The sequence below is a fragment of the Sylvia atricapilla genome, chromosome 21, assembly GCF_009819655.1.
Source record: "Sylvia atricapilla isolate bSylAtr1 chromosome 21, bSylAtr1.pri, whole genome shotgun sequence".
In the NCBI taxonomy this organism is placed as follows: Eukaryota; Metazoa; Chordata; class Aves; order Passeriformes; family Sylviidae; genus Sylvia; species Sylvia atricapilla.
Window position 1 is genome coordinate 4,078,425 of NC_089160.1, and position 20,903 is coordinate 4,099,327.

The 20,903-nt window shown below is 46.1% G+C and overlaps 1 protein-coding gene across 2 annotated transcripts in view; it reads right to left on the reverse strand.

Annotated features, from left to right (window-relative positions):
* The window catches only part of MED12 (mediator complex subunit 12), a 35,145-nt gene extending 14,688 nt beyond the window's left edge, over window positions 1-20,457 (reverse strand). Inside the window, exons 1-26 of one of the 2 annotated variants that reach the window (XM_066334017.1) lie at window positions 19,924-20,457; window positions 19,502-19,606; window positions 18,497-18,688; window positions 16,685-16,844; window positions 15,945-16,120; window positions 15,558-15,668; window positions 14,750-15,004; window positions 12,681-12,827; window positions 12,291-12,390; window positions 11,466-11,602; window positions 10,654-10,785; window positions 10,123-10,249; window positions 9,289-9,518; window positions 8,783-8,863; window positions 7,763-7,936; window positions 7,383-7,527; window positions 6,355-6,473; window positions 6,068-6,211; window positions 5,149-5,312; window positions 4,876-5,007; window positions 2,893-3,120; window positions 2,549-2,693; window positions 2,149-2,269; window positions 1,372-1,473; window positions 546-659; window positions 113-276 (exon numbers count right to left, since the gene is read on the reverse strand). In XM_066334017.1, the coding sequence (XP_066190114.1) occupies window positions 113-276; window positions 546-659; window positions 1,372-1,473; window positions 2,149-2,269; window positions 2,549-2,693; window positions 2,893-3,120; window positions 4,876-5,007; window positions 5,149-5,312; window positions 6,068-6,211; window positions 6,355-6,473; window positions 7,383-7,527; window positions 7,763-7,936; window positions 8,783-8,863; window positions 9,289-9,518; window positions 10,123-10,249; window positions 10,654-10,785; window positions 11,466-11,602; window positions 12,291-12,390; window positions 12,681-12,827; window positions 14,750-15,004; window positions 15,558-15,668; window positions 15,945-16,120; window positions 16,685-16,844; window positions 18,497-18,688; window positions 19,502-19,606; window positions 19,924-20,022 (3,804 nt within the window). In that variant the 5' untranslated portion in view covers window positions 20,023-20,457. The remainder of the gene's footprint in view (window positions 1-112; window positions 277-545; window positions 660-1,371; window positions 1,474-2,148; window positions 2,270-2,548; window positions 2,694-2,892; window positions 3,121-4,875; window positions 5,008-5,148; window positions 5,313-6,067; window positions 6,212-6,354; window positions 6,474-7,382; window positions 7,528-7,762; window positions 7,937-8,782; window positions 8,864-9,288; window positions 9,519-10,122; window positions 10,250-10,653; window positions 10,786-11,465; window positions 11,603-12,290; window positions 12,391-12,680; window positions 12,828-14,749; window positions 15,005-15,557; window positions 15,669-15,944; window positions 16,121-16,684; window positions 16,845-18,496; window positions 18,689-19,501; window positions 19,607-19,923) is intronic. The other variant, XM_066334018.1, reaches the window with a different exon arrangement.
* Window positions 20,458-20,903: the final 446 nt, after the last annotated feature.

The window sequence follows — 20,903 nt, forward strand, 5'->3', positions numbered from 1 at the left end:
CTTCACTGATCTTTCACAGAAATACCTGCCAAACCAAATCTGAAGAAAGGCATATGGCATACATCTGCCTGCTGAAGGGATACAGACACACCTAGAGATTGGACAGACTCACCTGTTGACATATACTCCTCAGTACATACTTGGCATAAATATCCAAGCTGGCTGTTTCTACAGTTACTACTCGACCACCAGCCTTCCTGGTGCCCAGCTCATCATCCATGAGATCATCAACACCTCCAGGGTGGGAAAAACCAGAGCCTTTCAGTTCTGCATCTCCTAAAAGGAAAGCAGAAGTGTCACATAAGCAACAACTCTAACACAAAACCTGACTCAGAAAAAAATCTTGAGACTTTGTAAACTCTCCCTGTGATCAGTGACCTCTGCAGCCAAGAGACTCAAAGCATGTTTACAGCTACAGACAAGTCACATATTCACCAGAGCAGATCTCCTCTGGCCCTCTGCACAGCCAGCACAAATACTATAGTGCCTTTCTCCCACTCCCCTGAAAAACACGGTTATAGGTTCAGGCTAACACAGGTACACACCCAGAACAAAGACAGCCTTCAGCACTGCAAAGACTGCTCCATCCACAATACGATTCTGGGAAGCTGCCAGTAAGTGACGGTCACAGGAAGAGCGGATTCCCACAGTGGGTTTGTCTGCAAAGAGGACAAAGGGGAAAGGCAATACTCATCAAGAGAGAAAGGCACGGGCTCCAGAGCTGCCTGAATTGTGTGCCAGCAAGTACCATAAAATCCAGCTCAGAGAATCCCGAGGCCAGCTCCTCTCCTAACTGTAACATGGGGTCCATTTAATTAAGTTTCAAGAAGCATAGTGCCAATCACATTGTGACAACTCAACCATGAAATTCAAATGGGGTGCAGAGCCTGTGTCATGAACTCCAAGCTCCAACAGTACCCTAGACCTAAAATACAGGCTGGATTTAGAAATCTGAGCTATCAGGATACTGGTGAGAAGCCAAGAACAGAGATTCCTGGAATGTTTCCATCATCACACAAAACAGGAGTGCTGTAAAACAGCAGCTTCTGGCACCAAATTAAGAGGCTATACACAAAGCTCAAGACATAAAAGAAGTGATCATTACTCTAATGGCTTAGTGACAGCAAGGCCACCTTTAGTGCTCATTTCCTGCCTCCAAGAACCTTCCTCCCAGTGCCTGGCTACCATGGAGTGACATAAATGGAAGGATACTGTTCTTTGTCCTATGAAGAAAGTGCATCAGACTTAGCCTGCTTTTTTCAAAGCAAGTAGGTTATGATCTCTAACCATAAGGCCTTGTATCTCTCTTCTTGGGGTGTAAGAGCCTTAGTACTTCCACAATAAAGAAAGGCTCTAGGTTCATTCACTTACTGCCATCTTGCTGGCATGGGTTCAGCTGTGGAGTCTTAAACAGATGGAGTAAAATCCGGCAGGTCAGACGTGCACCTGGTTCTGAGTCCTGTTCACTGCAGGCTATGTAAAGAAAAGAGACAACTGAGATTCCTTAAGCACCAGGACAGTTGACTCTCAATCCAAAAGCTATTCACAGTGCACTGCCCTGGAAGTGCACAGCCAGCCGAGAAGCTGCAGCAGCCTTATTGTGTTTAGAAATATGGAGCATGTGCAGCAATTAACATGCAAGCGAGCAAATCCTTCAGTATTATCCCCAGTGACATGCACTGCATTCTGCTTGCTCCATCTTTCCAACTTCACCCTGTCAGGACTCTGGATGCTGCAATCCCCAGAGCAGAGATAGGGAGGATGGTGGCAGAGTAAGGCAGGTGCTGTAAGCCCAGCTACCTGCTTTAGCTAAAATACTAAGCTGAACATTATTATCAGTGGGAGGCATACTGCTGGAGTTCAGGGCTGAGTACAATGGTCACACAACGAGGCTGATAACAGCTCCCCATGTTTATTTCAGCTTGCACACAAACTCGAGAGAGCAGGGCAGGGAAAAACCTTAGCACAACCAGTTTTTGGTAGAAATCAAAGGGCCCAAATTGCTCTAAAGCACCACATTCAGTTATTAAGTATAAAAGAAGTATTGGAGGCATGTTTCACAACGACAGAGTTTATCAAGTATGCATGAAGCACAGGCCTTTGGGCCAGAACTGAGAGTCAGACAGGTCTGTGCAGGGATGCACTTACCAGCATTGAGGAGTGAGGGAATAGCAGCACAGCGAATCAGGTCCTCCAGCAGCAAACACTGCCGGGCAATGAGAATGGCAACAAAGGTGGCCAAGGAATCATGGAAAGATAAGTCACTGACCTGAAAGAGAGGAGATCAGCCAATGATCCAAACAGTCTGTATCTCATTCCCTCTGTCAACAATTTCTAGGAGCTGGGGAACAGAGGGCCCATAACCCCTGGTCAATGTCCATGATCTGCCCAGGCTGCAACGAACACCAATGGCAGCCCCTGGTATTCAAAGCCTTTTCCCTGCCCTCAGAAAACAAAGCCTCCATCCCTTGTTCACTTTTGCCTTCACCCAAGGGATCCCTCCACTCCTGCTTCAATTCCTTTTCCCCTTTTGAATGTTTGCACTTGCATCAACATTGCAGAGGAGATCATTGAAGCCACAGGTCCCATTATTGGAGGAGCAGCACAAAGCTTTGAGCACACCCAGCCACTCGGCACTTAGAGACTTGCAGTAGCCAGTTAGCTCAGCACACAGGATAGCAATGTCGTTCACCCTGTTAAATAAATAATGAAAAAAGCAGAGGGTCAGCTTTGCTACCCATGCACGCCATCAGGTCAGCGATTTTCTAAGGGACCTCAGCCTTGGCTCCTCCTTCTTCACATCCCAGACAGCCAAGATATGACCACTGGCTTCTTTACCCTCATCTAAAGGATTTACTTTCTCTGTAGAACCATAAAAGCTCTGCCTCTCACCTGTCTGGATCATGGTGTCCCACACACACATGCATTAGTGCATTACAGACGAAACTGTAGCGATTGGCTGGGTTTTCATTGAGGCTCTTGCCCAGGTTGGTGTATGTAAAGTTATGTGCAGAGGGATTTTCAATAGTGTCAATCATGAACTCTGGTTCCCATAGCATGTTGGAGTCAGATGGCTCAACATTGCAGTAGATTGTGTTCTTCACCTTGGAGCAGAAGTCACTAAACAGGACAGAAAAGTGATTAGGAACATAAAAAATTAAGCGGCCACTGAACTCTGGTGGGCACAGACAAACCCTCTATGGGCAAGAACATGCTCAAACTCAAGATCACTGTGTACCGATGAAGACCAATAAATTTGTTATTTTCTATTCACTCCTTTCTGTGCTTTCATTCCAAGACATGTTGAACATTGAGTTTATGTTCCACATCAACCAGAACTGTACAAAATTTCTATCAGTACTCCTCTTCTGTGCGGAGGAGACTCAGTTCCTCATAAGTTATTTGAAACCTCTGGTAATTTATCCACTCACTCTGCTTTGGATCTAAATTTACTACATGCTTTTTGGAGTTTGCTGCCCCAAACCACAAGGCACAGCTGTACCATGACATAAACAGGAGCCTAATGATGCTCTGTGTTCTGTTCTCTATTCCTTTTCAAACAATACTTAACATTTAGTTCGCTTTCTGACTGCTACTGTACCCTATAATGACATTTTCAATTATGTATCCATTACAGCTCAAAGATCCTTTATTCAACCAGTAGAACATATCCATCACCACACAGAACTTAGATAACAAAGATAATGCTATGTGCATTATTCTGTTTAACAACACTGAACTTCATCTGCCAGTTTATAACCATCAATGCACCCTACTACAACAACCTGCAGCCAACTTCTATTCTATGCTAAGTAACAGTTATATGAAAAGTTTTGATATCACCACTCACTTCTGAGGCATGAAACAGCACAAGCATTAGCAGAGTCCTTTGGAACTCCTCAGTCACTTGTTTTCACCTGTAACATATTGTTTGCCTGCTAGAGGATATTCCCTTTTATCTGTAGCCATTTACTTTAAAGTTTTGCTGAACAGCTTTTGGGAATTCAGTTAGACAAGTATGAGATTTCTCATTTCTGTATGTATGACAACTCCTTTGAAGAACTCCAATATGACACACTATGACAACAGCAGTCCCTCCTGCTCTCAATTCAGTCCAGAGATAGACTACCAATGCTCTCTGTAGCCAGGAGTTTGGCCAGCTGATATCAAGGCAATAGCACGTGAGATATCACAGCCCCTCACTGGAGGGGTAACACCAAGGGTCAGATGTCCCCATAACACACCTGCACTGGAAACATTAAAAGGGAGCAGGGACTGAGAGAGAAGACAAAGTGAAGCACTGTACTGGAAAACAGGGCTGTCAGGAGAATTACCCCTTCACAGGATCAGGTAAGCAAAAAGCCTGGGAGATCTGTGGACTCCATCTCTGGGTGGCTAAGGCAGCTAGTGGAGGGTCAGTTCCCAAGATAAGAACTGCAAAGGTCAAAAGACCACAGCATAAAGTAAGCCCATGGGGGCAACATCAGCAAAGCAGAATCCAAAGAGCTAACAGGAGCAGAAAAAAGAGTGCAAAGTAGCACAAGAACAAATCCAGAACCAAGCAGAGCAGGTTCAGAAACAGCCTAAGGAGTACTATAGAGCAGAGAACCACTTTTAAGATGAGCTGCTCAGTCACCAGTTTAGCAGGAACTAAACTCTCTACATCTATACTCCAGGAGTGGGGTGGATGCACACCTGTGGAGGTGCAGAGGACTACTGAGGCAATTTACTAAAATATGATGATTTAAGAGTCAAGATTATGCACTGAATCACTGGGAGAATCTCAGGAGCAATCCCATCAAATGAGATCAAAAGCACAGTTTAAGTCAAGGTGCTACACTGGTACCCACTGCATCTCAGCTGCATCAGACTTACCTAAAGAGCTCCCCAAATTTACTTTTGAGGTGACTGCAGGAGGTATACAGGTCGTAGAGATAGGCCAGGATACAGCGCTCTGCTGACGAGCCATCCGAGCGGTTCATGCCATGTTTCACCACCCCACACAGACTGCAGAGAGACAAAAAATACAACGAGCTGAACCCTCAGGCATGCAGTTTCCTTTTAAGAGAGACACAAATGTCCATGCCCCTTATGAACCCCCAGCATACACACTGCTGCCTTACACACAGAGCGGGGAGATGCCCTTACCCTTCAAAGACCTGAGCCATCTGGTCCTGGTTCAGGATAAGGCAGGAGTGGTAGTGCCGCAGCACAGCCACGATGCACAGGCACAAGCTGGTGGTATAGCTGCCAACAAGGTCGGAGGATTTCAACAGCAGTTCTGCCTCCACCACGCTCAGTTCATTCAGCAACTGCACCCAATGACAGAAAAACCCTTCAACAGCCACAGGGGTAAGGTATGGTCAGAAAGGAAGGAGGCACATCAAACCCACAGCCTATAGGACCTGACAGGAAAGGCACTGCCAGGCACTTTCTGCTTAGGGGTGTACCCCAGAACAGTTGGCAAAATGTCTCAGGCAGTACAAGGGGCTGTCAAGGGCTTGGGTATCAGTGGGTAATTGGGATACGGCCACAATTTTAAACAGCTTGTTTGGTAGTTCTGTCTTGCATAAGTCTAACTCTGATATCCTTTCCAGGCTAACAGCCACAATTCCATCAGCTAGGCTTCAAGAGACACCTGGTACAGGCTGCAGAAACAGCAACAGGATTTTAGCAGGATCCAGAAGGCAGCATGAGCTGCCAAGGATCTTTCCAGGGGAGTAAGGTAGGCAAGGTGCCAGGGACAGACAATCCCCTTCTCACTCAGAACAAGGCCCTGCTGCAACCAGGGACAGAGATGCAATGCAAGTCCTTTGGAAACAAGCCCAAAGCCTTGGGAAGAATAATCCTCAGAACAGAACATGCAAGACTATCTGTCACAGACAACCTATTCCTAACAGCTGCAGCCCAGAAGTATCACAATGACCATATAATGTGACCACCCCCATGACACAGGTCAGAGGGTCACCAGTGACAACCAGAGCAAGCCAACTATCACAGCACAGATCTGCTGCCTCTCAGGTGGACAAACCCCTCCCCAGGGAGCACCTGAGCACACTGCCCTTACCTGGATGGCAAAGTCGATAAGACCACTGATATTGAGTGAATACTCCATCAAGTCAAATATGAACTGCACGTGCTGTACCAGAGGCAGGTGGTATGACATTCCCAAAGCAAAGCTGGTGATCTGTTCCAAGACATTACGAGATACCTGCAAGTGCAAGACAACACAGAGTCTCTCTCTCCTTCCAAGAGTCCCTCAGCAGGCTCATCTCCTTCCAGGAAGCTGCTCTCAGTAATACAAAGAGACACAGTCAGAGCCCAAGAAAGAAAACAGTCTTCAAATTTTCATACCTGAGATGTGACTTGGTGCTGATCAAAGTGAGAGAGGTGCTGAAACTTTGCAAAGATATCTTCAGCTGTTGGGAATGCTTCTGGCTTGCTCTTTTTCCTCTTCTGGCCTTCCTCCCCACCTACCAAAGTTAAAAACATCAGAAAACAGTATTAGGCTACTTTCCTCACCAGAGGATTAAACATCAACCATCAGCTTCTGACAGTTCCCCAGCAAGATCAGCTCCTGTCATGTAGCATAGGCAAAAGGCCAGAGCCCTAGACCTTGATAAGGACTATCTTTAATTAAAAAAGAAAAAATTAAGGAATCCCTAACCTAAAAATGACAGTAAGGCAAACAAAGTTTATCTCAAATGAAAGTACTCCTTGGAGTATCCTTCTGTCTTGATTTGGAGATACACCTACTCTTGGATGAGAACAGGCATTCTGGACTGGAGATGCTCAGTCACAAAAGTTTGTCAGAGCACTCCACATTTTAAAGCATCATCTTTTTACCACATTTTAAGTCACCTTTCAGGCATCAGAATAAGAAGAAAAAATTGTAGCCAGATTCTCAGCTGTTGGACATCAGCAGCTTTCTGTTGATTTTGACCCAGATATCCAAATTTCCTATCCTATGCATTTAGCACATGCCTGAAGTGTAACAGCATGATATATTTAGCCAAGTCTTCACCAAATACGCATCGGCAAAGCATTTTCTGCTTCTTGTACAAGGATCTAAATACAAGAATAAATAAAATAAAATATGAAAAGCCAAAGTTCTGGCCAGGGTCTCACTCTGAACCTTGTATGACTCAATTCTCTTCTGAAGACAAGTTAATTAAACAGACATTGTCAGCAGGAAACCAATTGTTTTACTTGCTGGTTAGTACGTTTGAAAACAGAGCACCATTCCAGACTCATCCACTAGTACCTCCTATCAGACATGGTAGATTGTGTAAAATCCTTTCACTGTGAGACTCCAGACAAGGGAATCAGCCAACTGGAAAGATGCTCTTACTTCAGAAACGAGCATCTCAAGCTCTACTAACCTGTCTCTGCAGTGCTCTTTCTGTTTAAGACTTTCAGAATGTCTTTGGTTATTTTCTTGATCGTATGCCGAGCATCATCCCGTTGTTTTCCAACCCCAAAAAGAACTACCAGCCTTTGGTTACACTCATGACTGCATGACTCCTCCTGGGGAACCAAAAGAGATAACTACATTAGCAACTACAAGGCTGAATGATTTCATCTTGTTCCACATCTGGATGTCTGAAAGAAATAGAAAGCCTTCATCTCAGAAGCTTCTCTGGGAAAAAGTAAGGAGCCATCCAGAAAAGCAGGACTTCTCCTTACCCAGCCACAGCAGGGAGAGACAGTAGCCTCATGACAAGGGGAGCAACAGGGCAGCAGTTAGGAGTGGGTCTTGTACCTGAGGAATAGGGAAGTGTGTGGCATACTGAATATGCCGAGGCTGGTCATACAAGGATGCTAGCATTCCTTCCACAGACTTATCCTTCAGCAGAGTCTTTGCTTCCTTTTCAGGATCTGGCTTTTCAGGGGAAGGGCTGGCTTTAGATTCACAATGCATTGGTGGAGAGAACATCTGGGGAGACAGAAGAACAAGAAAATGTAATCAGGGAACATGGTCATGCAACAGTAAAGACTGCTGAAGGAACATACTTCTGCTCAGGCCTAAAAAGGAGTAGGAAAAGGAATGGTTGGAAAAACAGCCAATTCTTAAGGCAAAACCCAATGTAATGCGCCAAGAGACTATACAAATTTTTGCTTCTGGTCCATGTTGTGTATTAAGTTAAACACAACAGGAAACAACACTATAGGAGTACTAAATTGATGGCGTAGAATTTTGGAAACAGCCCCTTCCAGAGTAGTGAGGGTCCTGGGATAGCATATAGCTTTACATGACACTTTGCCTGACATGTACCTTGAAAGGTCAGAAATGGCTAGACAGATATAGGTACTCAGGCCTTTCTCAAGCACCACAAGTTGATTTTACTACTAAGTGCTTCAAAGTGTTCTGCTACCATGAACTATGCCCAGATATGAAGAACTGTAAACCTGAAGAGGTAATGAAGGCCACACAGTAGGATAAAGTAAACTAGTGTCTTCTTCCAGGATCAAGAAAACGTCTGCAACTGGTCACTCCCAATCTGATGCCATCATGGTCAATTCATTTCCCATCCACTTCCAAGCAGCCCATCTCCTACCCTGCCCAAACACTGGGCTGGCAGTAGCCAGAGCATAGAGATCCCAAGAACAACTGGGACCAAACTACATAAATAGATTAAATGGGCCTTTTACAATGTGAACTGCCTTATAACTCGGCCACTTCCAGCAGATGCACAAAAGCAAGGCACAATGCTGTTCCTGGGCTTACCACAACACACTGACCCTACTTACTGAGTAACAGGTAGGAAATGCTGGAACATACCGAAAAGTCTGTCTTTTCCATGTCATCAAAGAGCATGCTGGGGTTGTGGTCAATGTCCATGGGCTCTGAAAGACCTGTGTCCTGGGAACAGATAGAGCAGCTTTACATCTCAGTGATGCATCAAGAAACAAGAGAATATTTGTTGACTACAGCACTGACGTCCATGTTGGATGATGACAGCAATATGCCACCAACACCCGTGGTGCCTGGCAAGTTGGAGCCTGATACACCTCAAATATTATGGACAGGCTTCACACAGCACCTCATGATATGCTCCTCTGTACTAAGCCATGCAAGATTTTCCTATCTACCCTTCTGCAGGTCCTTTCCAGTCACTTAGAACATAACCTTAAATTTAAATGCTAAGGAAACAGGTTGAGGGAAGAAAGGGCAGGAGTCAGTGGTACATCCTCCAGCAGGCAATAGCAAGGAGGCTGCAAAGCTGGCAAAAACAGGCAGGCACAACACAGAGATGTACAGAAGGGCGATGGTGCTCGTGCTCTTACCTCCAGCTTGATGCCACTGCTTCCTTCTGTCTCCTTCCTGTCATGCTCCTCAGCAGGGTCATCAAAGGGTGAGGGAGGGCGAGGCCCATGAGAATCCATGGCGAGATCACCCCGGGAGATGAGCGTGCACATGTAGATGTTGTGGGAGAAGACATCATGTCTGATTAGCTCACAGAAGAGCAGCACCAGATTAAAGAACTCCACCTTCTCATTTTCCTTCCCAGGATCAGCTGAAAGGATAACAGTCAGTCAGGGATATCAGGATAGCTCTGCACCACTGTAAGTAACACCAGCCACCTAACCTAGGGCACGGGAAAGCATTTCCTGAGACATCAACACAGTGACTGATACACACTTCTGAGATTACAGCACGGAGTAAAAGCAGAAAGTCCAGTTTCAAAAATTAGCAAGTAAGTCAAAAGCTCTCCAGTGTCACAGCCCAGAGGTACTGGACTCTAGCCTAGAAGTGCTATTCCTGGGTGTACAAACAGCTGCCTGCATCATTCACCCTGTTATCCTATCCCCCTTAACCCGTTTCAGCATTTCCCATGAGAGCCAGAGCGCTATCATCAGTTAAAAACCTCCCTTTAGTTCTTTAGTTCATTTATCCTTGGCCAATACTCTTAACAGAAGTGTTTCTGTATCATCTTTCTGTCATCTGGCCCTGCAAGTTGCTCGTCCTCCCTCTCCAAGATAAGCTCTGAATTGCAAGGAAGCTAGCTAGAGAATTTAGATACACTCAATACCTACACACAAGAGAACTGCATGTAAATTCAAAGTTTGCAAGAGAGAGAAAGCTAGAAACTGGGAGATCACAAGTTGTTATTTACATACTTAGCATAGGAGCTTGAGTGTCAAGGAACTGCATAAGGACATCCTGAAAGACAGGAGCGCTGGCTGCTGACAGAGAGCCCGAGGAGATGGAGCCCTTCTCATCCACAACTTCAGAGTCCCCACATCTCTGCAGAAACAGAAAAAAGTACTGATTGCTGACACAGAGGAGGAACTTCCTATCCATATATCTCAAAAAAGCAGTCTTCAAGAGAATTTTTCTATCTTGCTTTTCTATCTTGCTTTTTCAAGCAAGCCACCACACAGGTTTCTGTAAGCTGCTGCAGTCTCCAAGTATGTCAGCACTTCTGCACTGCAATCAGCTGTCCTCAAACGTATCCAAGAAATGGGATATGCACCATCCCACAGGCTCATTTATGACCTACATTGGGTCAGATGGAGCAAATGCCATAATTTAGCAGCACCAGTGACAAGAGGCACTGCACTGATCAGCCTTTGCCTGTCAGTGTAATTGGAGTTAGGTAACCTCTGCTCTCCTTTACTGCTCCCAGCCTTCCAGGAATAAGGACCTACCTCAGCCTCAATCTCTGCTTGACGCTTCTCCAGCAGTTTGGCCACAACCATGGCCCTGTGGCGCCCAGAGCGTTTGTAGCTGACAGCCCACTCACACAGCAAGGCCACCACTGCATCATCGTCTGGGGAGATCTGGGGGATGAAAGCACTGCAATGAGAACCTGAGCCAAGCAGAAGAGGGGAGCAGATATAACAGTGGGTCTACTCCCCATAGAACAGAGCCTCAAGACTGCTACATTCCCCTCCTCCTAACAGGGAGGACAGATGTCAAGCTAGAGTCCTCCTGATTTGACTCCATTTTGCAACGAGGTCCACAGGCCCTGACAAATCTCCAGACTCTCCTTCAGAAAATCATCTCTCTTCCAGCAGCATATCTACAGAGTGCTAATCACAGCACTGAGTAAGAGACAACTTCTCAAAAATACATCACTTCTCACGTTAAGAGGGGCCTGAACTGTGAGCTCTCAGGAATCAGCAGCCAGCCCAAAATTTGACCAAGCTAGTACTGGCATAACATGTCTCTAGCACCAATCTGATATGCAGACTGATGTCTTTCATCAGTGAATTCTCTCAAGCTTACATGTATTTGTTGGACTTTCTAGAGCACAGAACCACCTCCCCTTCTCATTTTAGTACCTCCCTAACAAGGCTGTGTGAAATCCTTTTCAATGGAGATCATGTCTCTTGGCCAAGGACCACTACCTAGTCAGCTCTCTGCAGACACAGGACAGTAACAGTGGGATATAAACAAGATATAAACAAGAACATGGCCACATCCAAGACCAGGGCCCAGCAGCAAAGTTTCAGAGCACCTCATGACTGTCTTTGGTCGGGCCCAGCCCAAATATCCTGTTATACAGGGAATCCAGAGAGTTGCTGAAGTCAGATCTTTCAAAGCTGTGACTGTCCAGAACTTCTAATGTATGCAAGACACGGCCAATAGTGAAACCTAGAAGAGAACAGAAAAGAGAAATGTGTATTTGTCACCTGGTATGATACACTCTAAAGCAACACCAGACATGCTGCAAAGGTCAGAAAGGCCTTCACCTTGTATCGACACCAGCTCCACAAGGAAGAAAAGATGAGTTGTAGCTATAGGCAATTCTCTTCTAAGTGGAAGACAGGGTTTGGACCCTTTATCCAAATGCCAGATTTGGATCCTTCTCTAAGGGAACTCTGATGTATTCCTGGGGCCCAGGTTAAGGACATGAAATCATAGAACTTCCCAGCCTGGTACAGCCTTCACACTATAACCCATTACTGGTCTCCCATGTAGAAGGAGATGAAGTCGCAAGTGTAGTCTAAAAACAGTCAAAAAGGACTTCAGGACCTTGGGATCAACTGCTAGCAAGGGATTCTGGAACAGAGGTTATTGTCTCTTCTATCCCTCTAGTGACAGGCAATGACATTGGAAGAAATAGATGGGCCCACCCCTGGGCTTCCAGTAAAGAAACTACCCCTATACCTGGAGAAATGGACCCTCATAAGATTTTGCTCTGGAAAGAAAAAGCCATTAACTGCTGGCAGTAAACACAAACAGTAGTAAATAGGAAAAAATGAAAAAGAATAGCCAGACAGTATTGTCAGAGTAGCACATGGATCAGGGGATAAAGAAATTTTAACCTACAGCAACTTACCTGCTGTGGTTTCTTGACACTTATCAAATGACCAGCGAACCTCCACAGCCTGGCCACGTTCCTTTATCTGCTGCTCAATTTCACGCAGCTTCGCCCGAACCTAGAAACAATGGACTTGTGTAAACATACAAAAGGATGCTTTAGAAGTCCTGTGAACAAAATTATAGAAAACAAAGAGATTGACAGCAATTTTATTTAAGGTTTAGATTTTGCCCATCTTCCAAGGACATCACTGTCTGCTTACAGCAGAATGAGAGCACTTAATTGCTACGGAGTGAGACAGCACCTCCAGATCTGCTTATAACACAACATGAAAAGAAAATCCTGAAAGAGCTGAGATAGAGCTGTTATCCCAAACCACAAGAGCTCCCTTTTCTGAAGGCTGCTCACCTGCTGTGTAAAGGCTGAATTCCCTCCTGGCATAGGCAAGTTGGATGGGGCTATAGGCAGGTGGTCCAATGGAGAGCCAGTCTTTATCCTGCTATCAGTCAAGGAATAATGCCACACAAGGGCACTGGGGCAACACAGAATTATACTCTGCAACAGACAGCAAAGTCAGTATCACTGAGCAAATGAAAGTCCAAACAATTAAGTTACATTTCTACAGAACTAACCACTACCTTAATCTATTGCCCAGACACTCATTATCCTCTATACAGCATTTTTTTTCTTTGTTCTAAGCTCTAAGGGCCCTTTGGATCACACAAACTCACACCTCCAACAGATAATCCAACCCTCGTGGTCCAGAAGCAGCATTTACACTGGTGACTTACAACTCTCACCAAGTATGAAGTCTGAGAAGAAATATGAGGTAACAGACCTAAATTAATGGAACGGTTTTGTTCGATAATCATAAATCTGATTATTATAGTAACAATACTATGCAATATGCAGTCTCATCCTTTTATGATCTTGTACACTCACATAAACACAGACAAAACCTGACTAAACAATTCCTATGCTATTCCCTTAGTTTCTGGCTCACAAAGCTGTTTTAGACACTTGAACCAAAAAATCTGCTCATATTGAGAGCATTTCAGCAAAGGTTAATTATGTACATTCTTAGAACTATGAAAATTCTTAGAAATGCACCTGTTTCCACTGAGACATACTAAAGATCAGGCTACCATTAACCAATGTCAACCTTTTAAGCAGGTTGTGTCCGAACTCCAAATGAGCCAAACTTTTGAGGTGTATATGCTCATCTCTTTTCCCTAAAGTAAGCTCCCCAAATACAAGATTTTATATTAATGACATGTTTTATCACATAGAAAATTAAAACCAAACCTCTACATTTCTTCAACAGAAAGCAAACAAGATTTAATAAGAAAGCAGAGGGTTTATTTATAAGCCTACATTGCTCTCCCTTGCTTCTAGAAAGATCCTTACTTCTAGCCAACTGTACTATAGGAATTTTCTTTTCTGTTTTTCTCTCTCTGAGAGCTGGCTGGCTGCTTCTTGATCCTGCCAGGGCTCCTCCATCTCAAGTTTCTCTCTTGAACAGCAGGTTCCCAAGCTTTGTGCTCTCTTCCTCTCCAACTCCTGCTCCATCCTGCACTCTCTGGAACCTTCTCTGCTTTAAAAGTCTCTTCTCCCCTGAAGAAACAATCTCCACTCCTTCTGCATGGACCCACCTCACCTAGTCACTCTCCTCTTGAAGGAGAAAAACACAATCATGAATGAATGCACACACTGAACAGAACATGCCTGCCTCTGACCTGAGGACAGTAAGGACTGAATCCCACAGTGTCACAACAGGACCAATACTTCAAACATCTATCAGTAAGGCTTTGGCAACCTTGCCTTTTTATTGCAATGTTTAATCACCTATAAAGATTATGAGTTTAGAGTAGCTCGTTTTCACAGCCTGCTACCACTCCTAAACCACTACATTCTTCCATAAAGTGGGAGGGGCTGTTTCTTGTCTGTGCTGTTTGGTTGTGGGTTGGTGGGTTTTTTTGGTTGTTCGGTTGGTTTTTTGTTGTTTTGTTTGGGTGTGGGGGTGTTTTTGTTTGTTTGGGGGTTTGTTTTTTTGTTTGTTTGTTTTCTGTGGGAACTTTTTTTCTGATGAGGGGATGTTTGTTTTTAAGAGTTAACAAAATTACAAAGCACTTTCATTACTGGCGTAACTTCCTTTCCTGGATGACAACCTGCTATTGCTATACACAATAGGAAATAACCCTTTCTTTCTCATCCCCTCTTTTGTAAAGCTTTCCCAGCCATGTGAAGCACCTGTGATTAGAGCAAAAGGCTCTATTCCAACCCATTTTTCTTATGCAAGTCAGTCAAGGGCACTGCTACAACCCTGACATCTGACAACAGCTCTGTAACACATAACCAAAGACAATCATGGTTTGATATTTCTGTACTTAAGCTGCTGACTCAGACTCTAATGCTTTTTTTGTGATGGCACACAAACTGTCCCTGTTGACCCTAGAATCACCATCACTTAAACCTACCTGAAGGATGCAGCTGAGCCCATACACCACTGGCCGGTGCTGGGGGCACAGTAACAAGTCGCTGAAAGGGCTGGGAGGAGGATTCCCTGCAGCTGGCTGAGGGGTGGGAGTTGAAGGAAGAGCATTCCCTGTCTGGGCAGACAGGATGTGTGGTGGGTGCCCACCAGCACCATCCAGCTGCATAGCAAGCCTGCGGGTGCAGAAGTAGGCCAGGCGTCTGGACAGGTACGCAGACTGCACAAACTCTCCGGAGTACTGCAGGGAAGATGGAAGGAGAGGCAAACATCCTTGTCACAAGGAACACAAGAAAATACCCTGACCTTCCCAAAGTACTACACTGCCTTGAAGAGGCAGTTCCTTTTTACAGCGAGCTCCTTAGCATCATGGATCACCCAGTGGCTAGTAAGCATCAGAAAAACCCTTGAAATACCCTCTGGCAATGACTTAATGTATGAAAATGCATTCACACCCAGCTTTCCCAGAGCTTCAGAGGCTTGCCCAGACTCTGTTGCAAGCAAAAGGAAGAAAAAAGCAGTTTCCATGCACTGGTGCACAACCAGTGGAACTATCACAGCTGTGGCACAGGTAGGGATTACCAAGTTGAGTGCAGGGAAAAAGAGTAAAGGAGAATAAAACTGGAAAAGAGCAGGACTAAAAAGACATCTTTGCATGAGCTAAGAAGGATGCTCATAGGTACACTGCCTGGTGTTCTTGGTAAAAAATAACTCATTATCCCCTGAGACAATAGGAAGGGGATGGCCAAAGCAAAAGTCAGTCTCCTAAAGCAAGCTGAGAGTGTATTTCTCACCCGCAGCAGCAAAGGAAGGAGCATTTTCAGAAATTCATCTTCTCCTGACCGTATTTTCTCAAAGCACTCGAGGACCCACGTCAGGAATTCATGCCGGTCCAGCATGCCATCCTGCACACAGATAAAAGAGCAAATGGATGAAAGCTGAAGTAACCATCACTAAGGTAAGAAAGAGTAGGAGCAGCTTGCACTCCAACACTGGAAATAACTCTGGAAGTTTTCACAGTTCTGTGCTACTCCTGACCTATTACCGAGCTCAAAACTGCATCTAGTCCTAGTGGTCTATCCACAGAAATGAGAGCATTTTGCAGAAATAAATCACTTGGCATCCACTCCCCTTGCCCTCCTCTGCTCATACCAACCCAGCAGCTCCTGCCAGTCCCTCACCTGGAACATGAACATAGCCAGTTTCTCATTGTAGTCCCACTGCTTCAAAGCTGTTTCCACCTCTTGGGGCATTGGTCCCGATGGTGAACCACAGCCTTGCCCTGGGAGCTGTCTGTAGAACTCTGCAATTTTCTGCAGCTGCTCTGACAGGTACTTGGTGATGATCTGTGTCCATTCTGGAGAAAACAGGTTAGGAGTGAGCACTGTGGCAAAGAGGAGCAGGAAAAAAGCAGGATGGTGCATAGGTGGAAAGCCAAAGAAACCAGAACACTATCAGGGGAACTCTTCTAGACCACAGCAATCTGGAGCAGGCCGGGATGCAAAGGATGTTTGATCCAGTAATGCTTAATGAAATTGTAAACACAGACATACCAAAATTCTCTGGGAAATACACATACTCACTTGGGAAGGAGCTAATCAGTCATCACTAAATTGCAAATATACAGTCTTTATATGGTAAGAAAAAATACGTTAGGCAGCAAAGGAGCTCAGTAGAACTTAACAGAGAGAAAGAAAAGGAAGGCTCACAGGAAATACTCATGGCTGCTAAGACTTATTTTTCAGTGTACTTTCCCAGGTGAGCCTGATTTTCAGACAGTTACTCACATCAGAACCCAAGGACTTAGCAGCAGGAAACAAATTTACATGGATTTCCAGGCTACCTCTTACTGATCAAGAGCAGGCTTAGAGAAGGAAACAGCTGTGATGGACAAACCCAGTGCTGCACACAGAGTGCTTACCAATGAAGGGATCAATGACGTGACGCTTTTTCACCTTCGTTTCTGTGATGGCAGCATAATAGGCACAAGTCATTTTGATGAGCCACGCTGCTCTCATTACTGGAACAGTGTATTTTGCCAAATAACCAAAGACCTCTTCCTTCTTGCTAAAGATGGGCACCTGAAATGAAATGGAGAGGGAAAACTGAACCAAGCAGTTAGAATAAAAACTGAAGCAGCTAAAGTAGCTATACCTGCTGTAAGCATGGAAAAGGTAAAAAGGGAACAGACCAACACAGTACCTCTACCTAAAAAAAACTGCTGCTAAAATTCACCTGTAGTCAGAAAGCTACATTACCAGAGCTGCATTTCAGTATAAACAGAAACAAAACAAATTCAAAGAAGACAGAAAATATAATTATGTCACTGTAAATCCATGCCCTGAATCCTGCAAACATCTGGGAGATTATCCTCCAGAGAGAACATAAAGAGCTATGAAAGGTAACAGACTAAGGACTGAGGCAGTAACAGAGTATCTGCCATACAAAGTGCAGACAGGACTCTTCACTTTGTATACAAAACCAAGTGGTTACAGAGTCTCACAATATCATGAATACTCAACAGAAGATATCGAGAAACAAGGAACTGAGTACATAGTAGGAAGGAATTCATTAATCCAAGATACAACATAGGATGATACAGTGAAATCATCAGGCTGCAGGACTATAAACCAGGAAGCAATAACAGGAAATAACCAGGAATAACCAGGAAAAGTACAGCTGTGGGGCTCATTTCCACACAATACTCTTGGAGAGCAAAAGTATGTGTGTTTTCACAGAGGAATGAAAAAAATTCACAAAAAACAGGCCCATTTGGCAGGTATATTCAAGTATCTGAATTACTGATGCTCATTTACCTGCTATGTTTCCTACAATCTTCCCAATTATTCGCTGATGCCTCCAAGTCAGACTACTTGGCTACTGACATTCACACTTTCACACAGAAATTCATGAAAGGGATGGAGCTTATTGCAGGAAAACCTTGAAAGGTTCAAGCTTTCACCATGACCTCAGGAAGCTGACAGCCAAAATGCAAAGATGGACTGAGTTTATAAAGAGTCAGATTCTAGGAAAATCTGATTGCTTTATTTTCCCCCCAGGAATGACTCATACCATTTTGCAACTGGGAGTTATGCTTTTTCCACAGTGTCTTGTTTAGAGAGAGAGAGAGCTATCTCCCTTGCTATTAGGCCTGAAAAAATGAAAAAAATCTAAGACCCTTCTTTCTTACTCTACAGAATTTACAGCTAGAAGGGAAATATCTACTCCTAGACTCCAAGACATAGAAACACTGTAGCCTGGCCAAGACCAAGTGATAGCACACATACTCTCCTCTGCTGAAAAGCAGTAACATCTTACTGCAACAGAAGTCTGGCAAGTCATTTAGGTGATTATTTTCAGTAATTCTCACTATTTGGAGAACTTGAAAACTCTCCACAACAGAAATGTCCTAATCTAAACAACAGACCAAAGGCGATAGCGGCTTCTCTTCCAAAAAACAACTGAACCTTAAATAAATCAGTTGTGTCCCACAAGCCAAAAAGCAAAGCTGAACACAACACCAAATAACAGACAAGAGACCAGTTCTCGAAGTGTGGAAGACTACAGTCATGGCACTACAAATCCTACATCCACTCTTCACTCTTCAAGCTGAAACCTTCACAAGACATATAGACAAGAAACTTCTCCAAACAGTAAAGATCTTAAGAAAACCTCGAGGAACAAGCACAGATTAAATTCTCTGCCCTGCTAGGCTGCCTCTCCTGTAACATACCTTCTTAGCAAGATGAGTGAGGGGCTTAGTTCCAGCCAGATCTGTGAACCAGTTGTTTATGGCACTCTGAGAACGTGCTGTCACCAGCCAAAAGTTATCCTTCTGATTGACCTGGGGTTTCCGTCTCCCCGTGTCAGGCAGGGTGTTGCACCGCAGCTTTTCTGCAATAATACTGCTAAAATTTGAGCTGATCTGGAGGAGAAGAAAAAAAAAAGGATTGATTACATTTCAGAGATCAAAGACCTGATCAGTGTGTTTAAAATATAATTTTTCATTTGTACCAGAAGTCTCACCAGTGTCTACTTTTGAAACACAAAATAACTGCAAATAACTCCTTTGTTATACTTGCAAAGATTAATGCATCTAGACAACTCATACAATAATCAAGCAAGGACTCAACTTGAGATGGACACAACCCTTAAAAATACTTGTCAAACCAGACAGAAAGTTTCTCAGACAGAAGTCAGCCAAGGAAAACAAATATCCTGTGCTCACTGATTGCCTCCCAACCCAGGTCATTACTAGTTGTTTTGTCAGGAAGTCAACATCTTGATTCAGAGACTGGAAAAATGGAGTTGAAATCGATTATATAACTCACATTTTTAAACTTCCACATGTTTCAAGAAATCATACTTTCCTTTTACCATGGCCATCGTGTAACCAAACCAATAAGGAGTTTCCCTCTCCTACTATCATAGCCTTGTACTTTCATTGCAGAATTTAAGGAGTCCCAAATGCTGGCTTAACGAGGACTGCAGACACAGACCTTCCCCCTAAGATGCACTGAGCCAGACAAGAACTGGCTCTCTCAGAGGTGGGACACAGTTCTAAACGAATGCAGTACTTGGATGCCACAGAAACGAAAGGTCAAGTCTTAAAAACACCCATATAAAAGGGAAAGATCTCCTAGTTTTCGACACAGGGACGGAACGAGACCCAGGAGTGTCCAGCATCCAACAGCCTGCCCTGCCAAACCCGCCCCTCGACCGCCGGAACGTCTCTCACCTTCGCCGGGTTGAAATTGACATTTTTGGCACTGCCGTGCTCGTCCCCAGAGACCGCTGGCTGGTTGTTGAAGCCTTGCTTGACATTCAGCGCAGTCAGCTCATCCTGCGGGGGAAGGACGGTCAGCAGGGCCCCTCGGCGCCCACCGCCGCACCTCTGCGCCCACCGCGGGGGCGAGGCCCGGCTGCTCCCCCGACCTCCTCCAGCCCTCGCTACCAGGCACCGCCCAGGGCAGCGCTGAGACACAGGGACCACGGCTCCCCCGGCCCGGCCAGCGCCCCGCAGCCCCGGGGGACCCAGCGGGACGGGGCCCCCTCGCCCAGCTCCCGGCCCTTGCGCCGCTAACACAGCGTTTCCTCAGGTCCGGCCCCGGCACGACGGTCCTGCACCCCAGGTCCCCCTAAGACGCCAGACCCCCGCACCTCTTTCTGCTTGGGGTCCTGCGGGTACACGTCGGGCGGGCCGAGGCGCGGGCGCTTGAGCGGTCGGTGCTCGTAGCTGAGGACGCCGAAGGCCGCCATTGCGGGCCGGCGGGGCGGGGGCGGCCGGGCCACAACAAGGGCGGCTGGGGCCGCCCGCGCCTGCGCGCTGCGTGCTGCGCCGGGGCAGGTGGGCGCCGCCGAAGCCGGGCGGAAGGAGCACGGAGAGTCCCGAGCGTTGCCGGAGAGGCCCGAATGTTGCCGAAGAGTGACGAAAATTAACGGAGAAACCCGAGTACTGCAGTGACTGGACCAAGGAAAGACGAAGAGCACCGAGCGCAGCCGGAGAAATCCGAGAGCAGCCGGAGAGAGCCGAGCGTCCCCGAAGCAGGGAAGAGCGAGGACAAAAAGAGCTGAACGCCGCAGGAGAGTCCCGAGCAGTGCCGGGAGGGCCCGAGCCCGCGCCGAGCGAAGCCGGAAAGTGTCGAAGAGGGACGGGGCAGCCCGAGGGACACGCGCGCGCCCCCCGGCGGAGGCACCGCGCCAGTGGCGTGTCCAGACAGGGTCACGTCACACATCCGCTACCCCCGCTCGTCCCCAGCCCCCCGGCCCTGAGAGCGGGGCACCCCCGGCCCCCAACACCCGCGGTGCGGCGATCACCGCACTGGCAACAGCCCCCGGGGACACTGGCCGTGCTGTCACACACACAAAGCCCCGCGGTCACTCTCTCCCTACAGCCGCCCCCTCCCACTGCCTCAGTGCCTCCCAGTGATGCTCCCAGGGATCCAGGCGGGCTGGGCGTTGGGATCACCATGCCAGCCATGCTCCTGGCGCAGCCTAGTGGCGGTCATCCCTACGGCATGGCAGTGTGAGCCATGGGAACACGGCAGGATGAACTGAGGGGGTCCAAGAGGTACGAGGGGTGAGAACTGAGCAGGAAGGGTGACACAGTCCTGGTGGGAATGCGCTGTGGGATACCAGTG